Source organism: Neomonachus schauinslandi, chromosome 4 (genome assembly GCF_002201575.2).
Source record: "Neomonachus schauinslandi chromosome 4, ASM220157v2, whole genome shotgun sequence".
In the NCBI taxonomy this organism is placed as follows: domain Eukaryota; kingdom Metazoa; phylum Chordata; class Mammalia; order Carnivora; family Phocidae; genus Neomonachus; species Neomonachus schauinslandi.
In genome coordinates, this window is record NC_058406.1 from 26,790,314 (window position 1) to 26,802,823 (window position 12,510).

The following is a 12,510-nucleotide window of genomic DNA, read 5'->3' on the forward strand; positions in this document are numbered from 1 at the left end:
ACTGGATGAAGTAGGCCTTATCTTAGTTTAAGACCAAATGGGGTTTGAAGTTTGGTTGCTGGACTAGCAGCAGCAGCATCAACTGGAAATGTTAGAAATGCAAGATCTCAGGCCACACCCCAAACACGTAGAAGTTATAGGGGTAGGACCCAGCAAGCTATGTGTCAATAAGCCCTCCAGGCTCAAGTTTGAGGACCACTCTCTAAAGAAACTTCCACCCAGTGGTTCTCTATCATGGTTGAAGATAAGAATTACTTGGGAGGCTTTAAAAATATTCCTATGTCTAGGCCCCAAACCTACTTAGTTAGAATCTGGGAGTGAGGGGCGCCTGGGTGGCTCAGCCAGTTAAGCATCTACCTTCGGCTTAGGTCATGATCCTGGGGTCCTGGGATTAAGCCCTGTGTCGGGCTCCCTGCTCAGCTGGGCGTCTGCTTCTCCCTCTTCCTCTGCCCCCCTGCCCCCCCCCCCGCTTGTGTTCTCTCTCAAATAAATGAATAAAATCTTTAAAAAAAAAAATAATAATAATCTGGGAGTACAGCCTGATCATGTACCCAAAAAAAGAAAACTCCAGTTAGGAACCATGTGAGAGGTATAAGGAAACTGTATTATTAGGAACCACTGTTTCAGTGGCACTAACCAAAAAACATCTACATTATTCATTCCCAAAAAGCTAGATTAGGAAGTAAAACAGGTATCTGGTTAACTGCCTATAGTACATCAATTTAACAGAATATTACACAACTGTCAACAAGAATAAGGTAGCTATATATGTGTGTGTATACACACACACACACACACACACACTGATATAGAATAATCTCCAGTATAGTGTTAAATGAAAAAAACAATATGCAGAACATTTAAAAATATTTTTAAGAGGGGATATGTGTGTGTGCGTGCATGCATGTGCACGCTTCATACAAGAACAACTTAGATCTTAAAGGATAGATAAGAAATTAGTAGCTGAAGTTCCCCTGGCTTCCCAGGGGTGATCAAATTACAGGGAAAGGAGAAGTATTTTTTACTGTGTAACTACTTTGTAATTTCTTTTACTTTGTAAATTTTTTTACTATGTAATATTTTATTTTGTATCACTTGCATTTTTTACTGTTCGTATCACCTATTCAAATTAATTAATTTTTAAAATGTTAAGTTTAGGGGCAAAAAGAACCACTGCTTTAGGGGAATGAGACATTAGCAAGCCAGATATATGAAAAGCCAGACAGGAAGGAAGCCGGGCAGTGAAACAATGTGGGGCTGTCAGCTGCTAAAGAGCAATTAGAGCATTAATGAAGGGAAAGGGGCAGAAGGAAAAACAGTCTTGGCAAAAAGTCCAAAGCAGATAATCCTCTCTCGACATTTCCGTCCTGAGGTGATATTAGGTAAACTGAGACTCAAACCAGAGAGCTCAATTTATCCAGATTCAGCTTTATTCTGAATTAACCATCTGTCAAGAATGCGTCAAAAGCGTAGAAAAAGATGAAGGAGCCCGTCAAAAAAGTTCCCTGGCAAGTGGGAGGGTCGGCATAAGGTTAGGAGCCCTGTTTAGGGAAGGAAATGTTGTCCAGGTCATGGATGCCATTTTTGTCAATGATTCGAACACTGAAGGTTGGCAGATTCAGGATGAAGCGTTTCTGGAGCTGCAGAGAGACATGAAGACAATCAGTCAAAAAATATTTTTTGAGCACTAACTATGGGCCAGGCTCTCTTTGAGGCACTGGGCATATAAGCAGATAAAAATCCCTGTTTTTTTGGAGCTTATATTCTCCTGAGGGCAGTCAGTACTCAGACTGCAGCTGGAGGCCGGAGGGCAGTGAGCAAGAACTGGGAGATGCAGCTTGCAGCTTGTCTCTGGTCAGTCAGCTGATGAAAGAATAAGACCAGTCTAGGCTCTATTCCCCACAGCCTGCTACTAATCAGTCTGGCAAACACAGACTTCTTTTTTAAAATGTCTCAAAGTAGAAGCCAACAAAGGAGTGATTGCCCTAGGAATAAGCTTTGGACCAAAGCAATGTACTCCTACTTCCCAAGAATTTGCTCCAGTCACCCCACGCCCCCTGACATTATATAAGGCCCAGGTGTGTGTAGCTAGTGGAATGGTGGGAAGGATGTTGGCAGAACTGCTCTTGGAACAACCCCTACTTCTGACTCCTGCAATCCAAGCCGACCTGTGATTAAAATAACATCTCTGCACTCTCTTAAGATTCTCTGCTTGAGAGGCTGTTCCAAAAGTGCTGTGGTCTGCGTGCATGGAAGCAGACAGCCCCCGCTAACCTGGCTAGAGATTACTGAGGAACACAGTTGGAGGAAATCTATGTTTCTGTGGCCACCCTTCCTGGACACCTCACTTAGTCTTCAGATGGAAGGCATAAAGCTCTCTACTTGCTCCCTCAGGGGCATATCCCAGAGATGTCTACCTGCCCAGGCCTAAGCCCGCCCTCCCATATTTCCCATCTCCTTTATAGCTGAGGACTGGGCATCAACAACCCATTCCATTTCCTGAGTCTCCTCTAGCTGATGACTCCTATGTCCAGAAACAAGCTCCCCAAAATCAAGAAAAGGTGACAATAAGGGAATGTGGGTTTGTAAAATGATCATCCTTAGGATCCATGGTGAGTAAAGTCTCAAAGCACTGGATATGCCAGTGGCTCCTCCCTAGCGGCCCCTTGTAACACTTAAGACTGCTGGACTAATATGGCCTCTTAGCTGAACGGTTAAGGAAAGCACATGAGTTTATTCTCAGCTTCTGCTTTGGAAAGAGGATTCGCAAACAAGAGAAAGAAGGGGGCACTGTGGACTGAAAATGACAGGACTGTATAAGAAGGCAAACTGACATTACGCCCAATGCTCCCACCCGCTCCCACCCTCCTACTCTCTCACTAGACCACAAATTCAAGTTCATCCCTAGGCCACAAAAACAGCAAAAGAATTACAAAGCCTAAGGGAGCTGCTTTCTCTTCCTCCTCATCCTCCATACGGGCCCCAAAGACTGTTACAGGAGTAGTACTGGAATGGGTGGGGTCCGTGCTCCTGGCCTCGTAAACTAAAGGCTACTCTCCTCTTCTGCATAAAGCTTCCTGGTTGCTTTCTATGGCCTCCTGAATTCTCAGGGAAGGCTTTCTCTGCAGGACTAATGCACTACGAGGGAGCAGACAGTATGGCAACTCCAGGCGGCACAGGAACAGAGCAGGTATCAAGTCTAGGGCAGGAGTAGTTCTGAAAGTACGGCCCAGTTACCAACTGCAGCAGAATCACCTGGCACTGCTAATTACATACTCAGGCTCTACACCAGGACAAATGAATCAGAATCTGGTGGAGGTGGGAGTGGGGTAGTCAAGAATCTGCTTAAAAACAAAAGCAAGGGGCGCCTGAGTGGCTCAGTTGTTAAGTGTCTGCCTTCAGCTCAGGTCATGATCCCGGGATCCTGGGATCGAGCCCCACATCGGGCTCCCTTCTCCGCGGGAGGCCTGCTTCTCCCTCTCCCACTCCCCCTGCTTGTGTTCCCTCTCTCACTGTCTCTCTCTGTCAAATAAATAAATAAAATCTTAAAAAAAAAAAAAAAAAGCAAAAAAAAATAAGCAAAAAAAAAAAAAAGCCCCACAGTTCCCTAGATTATACACACCAAAACCTGAGAACCACTAGTCTGGATGAACCCCCTCCCCGCCAAAATAACTAAATTGTAAAATTGACATTGATGAGGAGGAAACCCATGAGAAAAAAAATAAGCTTGTTACCCACCAAACTCTGTCCCTGGTAGCAACTTCACATCTGGTTAGTGGGTATTTATTACACCTTCTGGCAAAGATCAGAAAAAATGCAACCGAGGAATGGAACAATATTGGCAAACAGAGATAAACATTCCTTTCAGGATCCTGTGGGAGCTACTCACCTCCTCTAGACATTTCCTAAGAAGCTCCACTGCCCTCTCACGAGAGATAGCTGAAAGAGAACACAGAGGCCACGCACTCAACATTTTGCCATTAAGTCCAACTCTCTGCCACAAGTTTTACCTTTCAAACTTCTTTAGGTCAGTATGCCACACAAACGGAAATGGCAAAAAAAAGCCTAGCCTTCTAGTTTGCAACAAACTTATTCCATATGCAGTGGAAGGTGCCCCAGACCCAGTGCTCTGGCAGCCGCAAGCCACTGCAAATTGATTTGCTACAGAGAAGGGTAAGCATGACGGAATTCTCCCTCCCATGGCCAGGGCCTGCCTCTAGAGAAGTCCAGCGGCTTGCCTCTTTTTTTATAGCCCATCCCCCTCACCCCTACACACACCCCAGCCCCCCCCCTTTTAGACCAGGGCTTAAATCAGTTCCATCTGCCCTAGCCAGCTGCAAGTCAGGGAAAGGGAGGACAGGGCCTGAGTTTTAGCCTCACTTTCCCAGCTGGGTCTCCGTTTAACAATGGAAAGAGAATTCATGGGATAGGGCTGAGACTCTCATAAAATCGGAGCCAAAGGAACTGTCCACAAGCATGGCAAACTGGGATGACATATTAGGCAGTTAGGCTTCAGGGATGGTTAGTGGTGATTTTGGTGGGCAAGTCAGCTGTACTACTGACAGATGCCAAATCAAGAAACAGTCACTAGGAGGCCAGGCTAATTCTTTTCAGGATGTGGCCTAGAACGCTGGTATGGCTACGGTTGAGTGAGAGGGCAGCACCAAAAAGAGTGGAGAAGCCAGATTTTTTCCTGTACTGACAGGGAAGAATGGAATTTAAGGTGAGAAGTGGTTATGTGTGTTGCATCTACAGCCTGCAAAAGTGACAAATCCCAAGTGCCTATCGCTCACAGTGGCGAAAATCAAGGCTGAGATTGGAGTCAGAAGATAGAACTTAGCACAAAAGCATTACTGTGCTGGAAGCTCTGCCAAGCTAACGTCTGACAAGAAGAGAGCCAGCTTCTTCTTACAGGAGGGACAGCCATCAGGTGATAAGAACCAAGGGAGGGGCCCAGGCTTGGGGCCTTCAAAAGCTTTAACATTTAAGCAAAGAAATCCTCAGTTGTCATGCTGGGGACCTGTTCATCCTCACAAGCTCAAAACAAACACACAGACCACTTGGTTTACTTGTTCATTCCTTATAGCTGAGATGCTAATAAGCATCCAGGCAGGGAAAAATGAGTTAAAAAACTGAAAAATTAGTTTTACTCACTACTCCAATACCCTTTAAAACAAAACAAAACAAAAGCAAACCCAGCTCTGGACATATGCAGTACCTCCTTTTGTCTGGCAAAAAAGGGACTTTTATTAGCCTTACAATAACCCTACTGACCTGCAGGGGAGAGCAGCTTCCACAAGGTACCTGGATGTGCTTCCTAGGATCCATCCTCCATTCAAGCCCTGACCACCAAGGGGTAGGTGTACAAAACCAGGAAGCAGCTTAGGATGGGACTCTGCTACTACTCCCTACCTAGTGTGCTAGAACTTACTTGGTGTATAGTATCGGTCCAGGATACTGAGAGTCAGGAAGGCACCATAGCCATGGGCTGCAAAAGGGGCTTTGGCCAAGGCTGCCAGGTAGTCCATGTAGTAGAGCGCTGGACCCTCATGCTCATCATAACCAGCCAGGAGGAGGTTGACATGATACGGGGTCTGCAAAAGAAAGACACGGTCAAAGCAGTAACACCAACATCTCCTTCCATGACAAATGGGAACATTCCAATTCTTGATGAGTAAGAAAACAGCAGCAGCTAAGTAAATCATGATGAAAGTAAAACTGAAAGAAATCTAAAGGTCCGAGAGTATGGTAAGAGGTAAAGGGAGACTGGCTTCTTTTCTCTGAACAGAAGAGCATTGGGAGCACTTTAAGGTATTAAAAAAAACCCTGCTTTCTTCTTAAAGCCTATGGACAAGAACTTGTTACAAAAGCATTTCAAAGGCAAAGAGAGCATTGGTGTTCCTGTCTTTCCTAACTGCTGAAACCAACAAACACAGTTCTGAGAGTGTCAGGCCATAGACTAAAGAAAGCAGCAGCCCCAACCACATCTTCCAGAATGAACAGGTTCAGTCTGGGCACCTGGACCAAAATCTCAAGTGGTAGACCGTATGCCCCAGTATTAAAGAAAAACTCTTGGGGTGCAGAAGGATAGTAGGTCTCAAAAATTGAAGTCAAATCACTAAGCTTTTAATTTTTTTTAATTTTTAAGTAGGCTCCACGCCCAACATGGGGCTCAAACTCACAACCCCTAGATCAAGAGCTGCATGCTCTACCCAACTGAGCCAGCCAGGCACCCCTCAAATCATTAAACTTTTAGTGCAGACAGTAATAATGGAAGTCCATAAATACGCTAGAACTGTGGAAACATAGTAATACTAGAAGAACTGTAGTTTTAAGTGAAATGCTAATAACATTTTTCTCATATAACAAGGCTCTGCTAAGATAACTAAAAAGTAATTTATATCAATGAGACAAATACAAATTAACAGGTATCCCTTCTTTGTATCACCAGCAAATCTAAACATGTACATTTCTACAAAGAACCTTGACTACGTCCGCCTTGGTCTTCATCTCCAAACAGATACTTATTTTTTTTTTTCGACACCAGCTGGGCTGTTCACCATGTTAAACTGAGCCTGTCTAGGCCCCTAGGCATCCGGAGGGAGACTCCCATTTTACATGGCTTCCTTTTTCACTGCAAAATGTGTTTTTCATCTTACATTTGCCTCAGTGGGTAGTGAGCAGGCCTTGCTCAAGGTTATGTGCCCATATATTCAATTAAATGCATATTAAATGAAACTGAATATATTTACACGCCCTTTTATAGAGCATAGAGTAATGACAGCTAGTGGTCTTAAAAGTGATATCTCACATTTTTGAACAATGATTAACATGGGCACTTGGAAGCTTGAAGAAACTCATGTGAGAAGAACACATGAAAATATTATATACTTACTTGGAACTCCAAGCCAGTTGTCCTAGTAACATTTCAGTTCCTAAAGATACAGAGTAGCCCTAAACTGCAAACAAGTTTCTGCCTTGGGGATAAGATGGTGGATGGTCTGAGAGGAGGAAGAACTGACTAGCAGTAGTCAAGTCTTCTGAGAAAATAATTACCTGCCTGACACATTTCCTGGTGGGCAGTGTGCTACACTCTGCCAGGCTCCAGAACTCTTTGCCACGTTCTGCAACTACGTTCTTAGTAATTCTGACCTTAGGCAAGACACTTAACCCCTATAAGCTTCTGTTTCCTTATGTGTAAAACTGGGTTAATTAATCCTTCGCTTTCTATTTTCCAGGGAGTACGGTGAGAAAAAATAATAGAGGTGAGCATCCCAAACTCTGAAAGAAAAGATGCTACCTAAATTTCCTAGTGTATTAGCCATACCCCAGTCTCCTTTCAATAGCTTACTACTTTAAACAACAAAGACAAAACTGTTTAAATTAGCTAAAGATAAGAATATTTATCTAATAGAATTTTTTTCTAAGTGTGAAAACTGAACAGGTTCAGTCTGGGCACCTGGACCAAAATCTCAAGTGGCAGACCACCTGTAAAATCAGGCAGACATAGAATACCTTTGTGTTGTTATGGTTAAAAGTGGAATAGCAAAGAGGAAACAGAGAGAAGAATGAGGGGCAGAGGGAGACAGAGATGGCAGAGATGGGGATTTTACCTGGTTTTCCTTCCCAAGAGATTTCATAATGAAGTCTCTTACCTATCACAAAAAAAGTTCATCTTTTTGCTAAGAGGTTAACTGTACTATTCTTTGTTCATGGGCCAAAATACCCACTGTATCATCAACCAGAACAATTTTATCAAGTTGTAATGCTAAGTTAAGGATCCATTCAGCTACCCCGAGAAGTCGAGGCAACCCAGAACCCAGATATGTTCTGTCCAGTGAGGATCTTGCCTATATTATGACATTACACTATACTGTGTTTAAAACACATGATTTTAAAAGATCTTACATGAAACTGTATCAATGGAATTTCAAAAACAAACTGTATTGCTTAACTGGTCTATATAATATCATTTATTTATGCTGAAGCATCTGATACACGCACTCATCAAAGTTGGTATTCAGAAGCCACAACACGTGGTAGAGAAGATAACTCACAAATTATTGTGTGACTTCGAATTACCAACTTCTGCAAGTGTGAGATGCTCAAGCATAAATAAATGGTGTTATCTAGACTAATTAAATCAATACATCTGTGTAACAACTTGCAGTTTCTGAAATTCTTCTGACAATGCTCCATCAAAGATCTCTGGCTCACACTAGTTTTTTAAAATTTCAAATAAAGTCTTCTATACTGTCACTCCTGCTCCTCTCAGAATCATGGTGTTCAAAGTGATAAAGCCATAGTTATGGGTTTCTTGACTGTTACAGTCCCTCATATTCTTGATTCCTTATAACTTTCCTGGAATGAGACAAATTCCAAGCCCTTCAATTTTGTGCTATTCTGACCGCATATACATGTGTGACTGCTGGTGGTGTGTTTAGGGAAATATTTATGTGTAAACTACAACCCACCTATTCAAATATTTATGCCAATTATAAGTACCATGAAGGCAGGATTATGTATGGTTTGTTCAATGATATACAAGCATATAGTACATGCTCAATAAATATTTGCTGATGAGTGATAATCATATCAGAAAGCATTACACATTTTAATTTATATGTGGCTAATGCCTAGTATCACAAGATGAGGAAAACCACTAAACAAATGTCAGAAAGTGATAGGTCATACTTCCAAGAATTCACTCAAGTCTAAACAGACTGCCAGGGTTGCCTGGGTGGCTCAGTCATTAAGTGTCTCCCTTCGGCTCAGGTCATGATCCCAGGGAGCCCCGAGTTGGGCTCCTTGCTCAGCGGGGAGCCTGCTTCTCCCTCTCCCACTCCCCCTGCTTGTGTTCCCTCTCTCACTGTCTCTCTCTGTCAAAATATATAAATAAAATCTTAAATAAATAAATAAGTAAATAAATAAACAAACAAACAGACTGCCAGCATCTCTCTGAATGCCCACACATTGTTGCTTTTTGCTAGGCTCCTAGGCCTTCTCGTTCTACCTCCCTTCAGACATGGGTTGCTAACTAAAGAAAAATTGAGGATACAGGTCAGGCATTTGGAATAGAACGAAGGGGGAATAATAGCATAAATAAGTATCTTAGGAAAAAATAGCTGGGTTACACTATATAGTTAGACTTGAGTTCGAAATCTGGCTGTCTTACCAATGCGTAGCCTTAGAAAAGCTAGTCACTTAACTTCTCTGAATTTTAGTGTTCTCATTAAAAACAGGCTAAGACCTACACAAAAGAGCTAGAGTGAAGATTGAAAGAGATAATGCATATAAACAATGAGCATAGTGCCTAAGACATAGTAAAGACTCGATAAATGCTAAATTTATCACTAGAGAAACACAATCACCTATGAAGTTCACAGCGCCCAAGAAATACACTGGGCAGGTACTCAGGAGAAGCCCACCTACTCCTAGCACTGAAATATAATTCCTCATATATGGCTTCATAAAGGACCTGGAAGGATGTTAATAACAAGTGCCTAGCACACTGCCTGACACATGGGGAAAATGCAGTAAATGACAGTTTCCTCCTCTCCCCTTCCGACTCTTTTCAGGGGCCCCAAGGTGATTGTATTCACTGTCAAAGACATTCACAAGCATCTTAACTTAGAGCATATCCATTTCATAGCCAACCTACCCTAACCTATCTTGAGACTGATCACAGGCCTGGAGACCTAGAGATTTTCTGGAAGGCTGAAAAAATAAAAACAAAACCTACATGCAGACTTGCAGAGTAAGTACCATTTACTTATTTATTAAGTACTTTCATGCTGTTTCTGCCGCTAGAGATATGTCCACCTGAGTGCCAGGCCTCACTTTCTAGCTACTTTTTCATCAGTTCCATTCTATCCCATGATCAGCAGTCCCTGTGAGAATCTGCCAATTATTCCGGCGAAATAGGAACACTAATCAATCATGACAGATTTGCTAGGAAACATCTATCCTTCACAAAGTAATCCTTGTTTTGTGCATGATAGAATCTAGTCTTTGGTTGTCACCATCATTCTAATTATTTAGATAGCAAGTCTAGGTAATGAAACAAAGTTATGAGGTCCCCAAGGCAAGGAACTGTATCTTGTATGTCAAGGCATCCTTCACAACAAAGGCTAGGACTCAATATTATATACAATTTTGAACTAACCTAAACATCCAGATGACCAATAAATGAATCCAAACATTTAGATGAGACACTCTCTGCCCAACAGCCTTAAGGATCACCATTAATGGTTTGCAGTGCTAACACCAAAATGCTTAGTTTTAAAGTTGTATATCTAATTGATAGACAAAGAAAAAATTTAAATGAACCATCCTGGTAACTCAAAATGAATTTTAGCTTCTAAAACAAGGTACCACCAAAATTTTGCCTCTTTTTACAAGTGGGGGGTGGGCAATGCTAGACAAACGACAAATGTGCTACCTTTTCCTCCCATAAAAAAAAAATACACGATGGGGCGCCTGGGTGGTTCAGTCAGCTAAGTGTCCGACTTTTGATTTCAGCTCAGGTCATGATCCCAGGGTCCTGGGATCTAGCCCGGCATCGGGCTCCCTGCTTAGCTCTAAGTCTACTTGTTGTTTTCCCTCCATCCCTGCCCCTGCTTGTGCTCTCTCTCTCAAATAAATAAATAAAATCTAAAAAAAAAAAATACACGAGAGGCACCTGGATGGCTCAGTCAGTTAAGTGTCTGACTCGATTTCAGCTCAGGTCATGATCTCAGGGTTGTGAGATCGAGCCTAGCGACAGGCTCCACACTGGACGAGGAGCCTGCTTGAGATTTACTCTCTCCCCCCCATACACGACGTAAGGTTATTTTAAAGTGAAGGGCTTTAAGTCATTTTGAGATTTCTTCATCTATACAACAGGGACAATAACAGTAAATGTAAAGTGTCCAATGCAAATGCCTCTTAGGCAGTAATAATACAGATTAGTTATTATCACCATAATCACCACCATGACTGGCACTTTTAGGATCTGACTGCATTATTAACAGAACTGACTAGAGGGGCACCTGGGTGGCTCAGTTGGTTAAGCGACTTGCCTTTGGCTCAGGTCATGATCCCAGAGTCCTGGGATCGAGCCCCGTGTTGGGCTCCCTGCTCAGCAGGGAGCCTGCTTCTCCCTCTCCCACTCCCCCTGCTTGTGTTCCCTCTCTCGCTGTGTCTCTGTCAAATAAATAAAATCTTAAAAAAAAAAAGTTTAGAAATTGGGGCGCCTGGGTCCAGGATCCAGTCCCGCATGAGGCTCCCTGCTTAGCAGGGAGTCTGCTTCGCCCTCTGACCCTCCTCCCTCTCATGTGCGCTCTCTCTCTCTCATATAAATAAAATCTTAAACAAAAACACTTCTGACTAGATGATAATATCAAGATGTCCCACTAAGAACTAATCAAATCACCCCCTTTTTTGGTTGCAAAAGGGGATAAAATTTAAGCCAAGGAAATTATCCAGTAAGCACATCTCTTGTGTACTTCTCCCTGGGATTGAAATGGACTTCCTAATACCTGTGCCCTGTAGAACTGAGCTCGGTTCCACTTTGTGTATTTGGGCATTGGATGGTATACACATACAAACTTTCCTCAAGTTAGGTGGAACATTTCCCCTCTTCCAACTCCTGTACATACAACTCCTTGTATATTCCCTCTCTCATGAAAAAGAAACACTGTAGTGATTAAGAAGAGTGTGAAATTCCATAAATTTTACAGCTAAAGAGAACAGTTGTGATAAATACACTGAAACAACAAAATCAGCAACGACAGTCTGGGCGGTGACAAGCAGCGGTGTGACATCTGGCGGAAGCCAAAGTCACAGCAAGGGGGAGAGAGGTGGGCGTGAGGAAGCATCCCGCCGAGCGTGGACACAGAAAAAGAGAGGAATTGACAGTATTCCTTTGGAGCCAGGCCAGCCTTTGCCACCTCTAATTGAATAGGACGATGTCGCTAGGAGTGAGGTGCTTTGGAGGTGCGGTTTCTTTTACACTGTGCTGTACCTTGGAACACTAAGCAGTGTGTGAAGCATACTTCCATTCCTGGAGTAATCTGGAAGGAGATGCAGAACCACCAACAGGACAGAGGAGTTTGTCTAGTGATGACAGTGTTTTAGTAAACAGACTTCTAAATACACTGAACAGAGACTGGGCTTTGGAGGGACAGTGCGTGCTATTTCTTTCACCCCAGTTGACTGTCAAAGCTTCCTAAAATCTCATCTTTGGCACTGAGAGTATTTCACAAAAATGCACTTTACAGAATAAGAAGAAAGCTCAACTAGTTTGTCCAACATCCGTTTTACAAATGTGGGGACTCAAGTTCAAAGAAGGGACAGTGATGTGCCCTAAGCCACGCAGCTAATTAGTGTCAGGACCAGAATTTTAGGCTTCTGATTCCAAGTCTTGTGTGCTTTTCTAGGAAACCATGCTGCCTCCACAAAATGGAAATTAGTGTGAAAATATGATTCAGTATGTAAATGTCAGTTTCACACTCAAATATTTCAGGATAT

General features: G+C 42.8%; 1 protein-coding gene across 4 annotated transcripts in view; it reads right to left on the bottom strand.

The window, feature by feature from the left end:
• Positions 1 to 585: 585 nt before the first annotated feature.
• Positions 586 to 12,510, bottom strand: part of PSMB2 (proteasome 20S subunit beta 2) — a 34,188-nt gene continuing 22,263 nt past the window's right edge. For 3 of the 4 annotated variants that reach the window (XM_021683690.1, XM_044913961.1, XM_044913960.1), the window contains exons 4-6: positions 5,432 to 5,594; positions 3,890 to 3,939; positions 586 to 1,640 (exon numbers count right to left, since the gene is read on the bottom strand). In XM_021683690.1, the coding sequence (XP_021539365.1) occupies positions 1,533 to 1,640; positions 3,890 to 3,939; positions 5,432 to 5,594 (321 nt within the window). In that variant the 3' untranslated portion in view covers positions 586 to 1,532. The remainder of the gene's footprint in view (positions 1,641 to 3,889; positions 3,940 to 5,431; positions 5,595 to 12,510) is intronic. The other variant, XM_044913962.1, reaches the window with a different exon arrangement.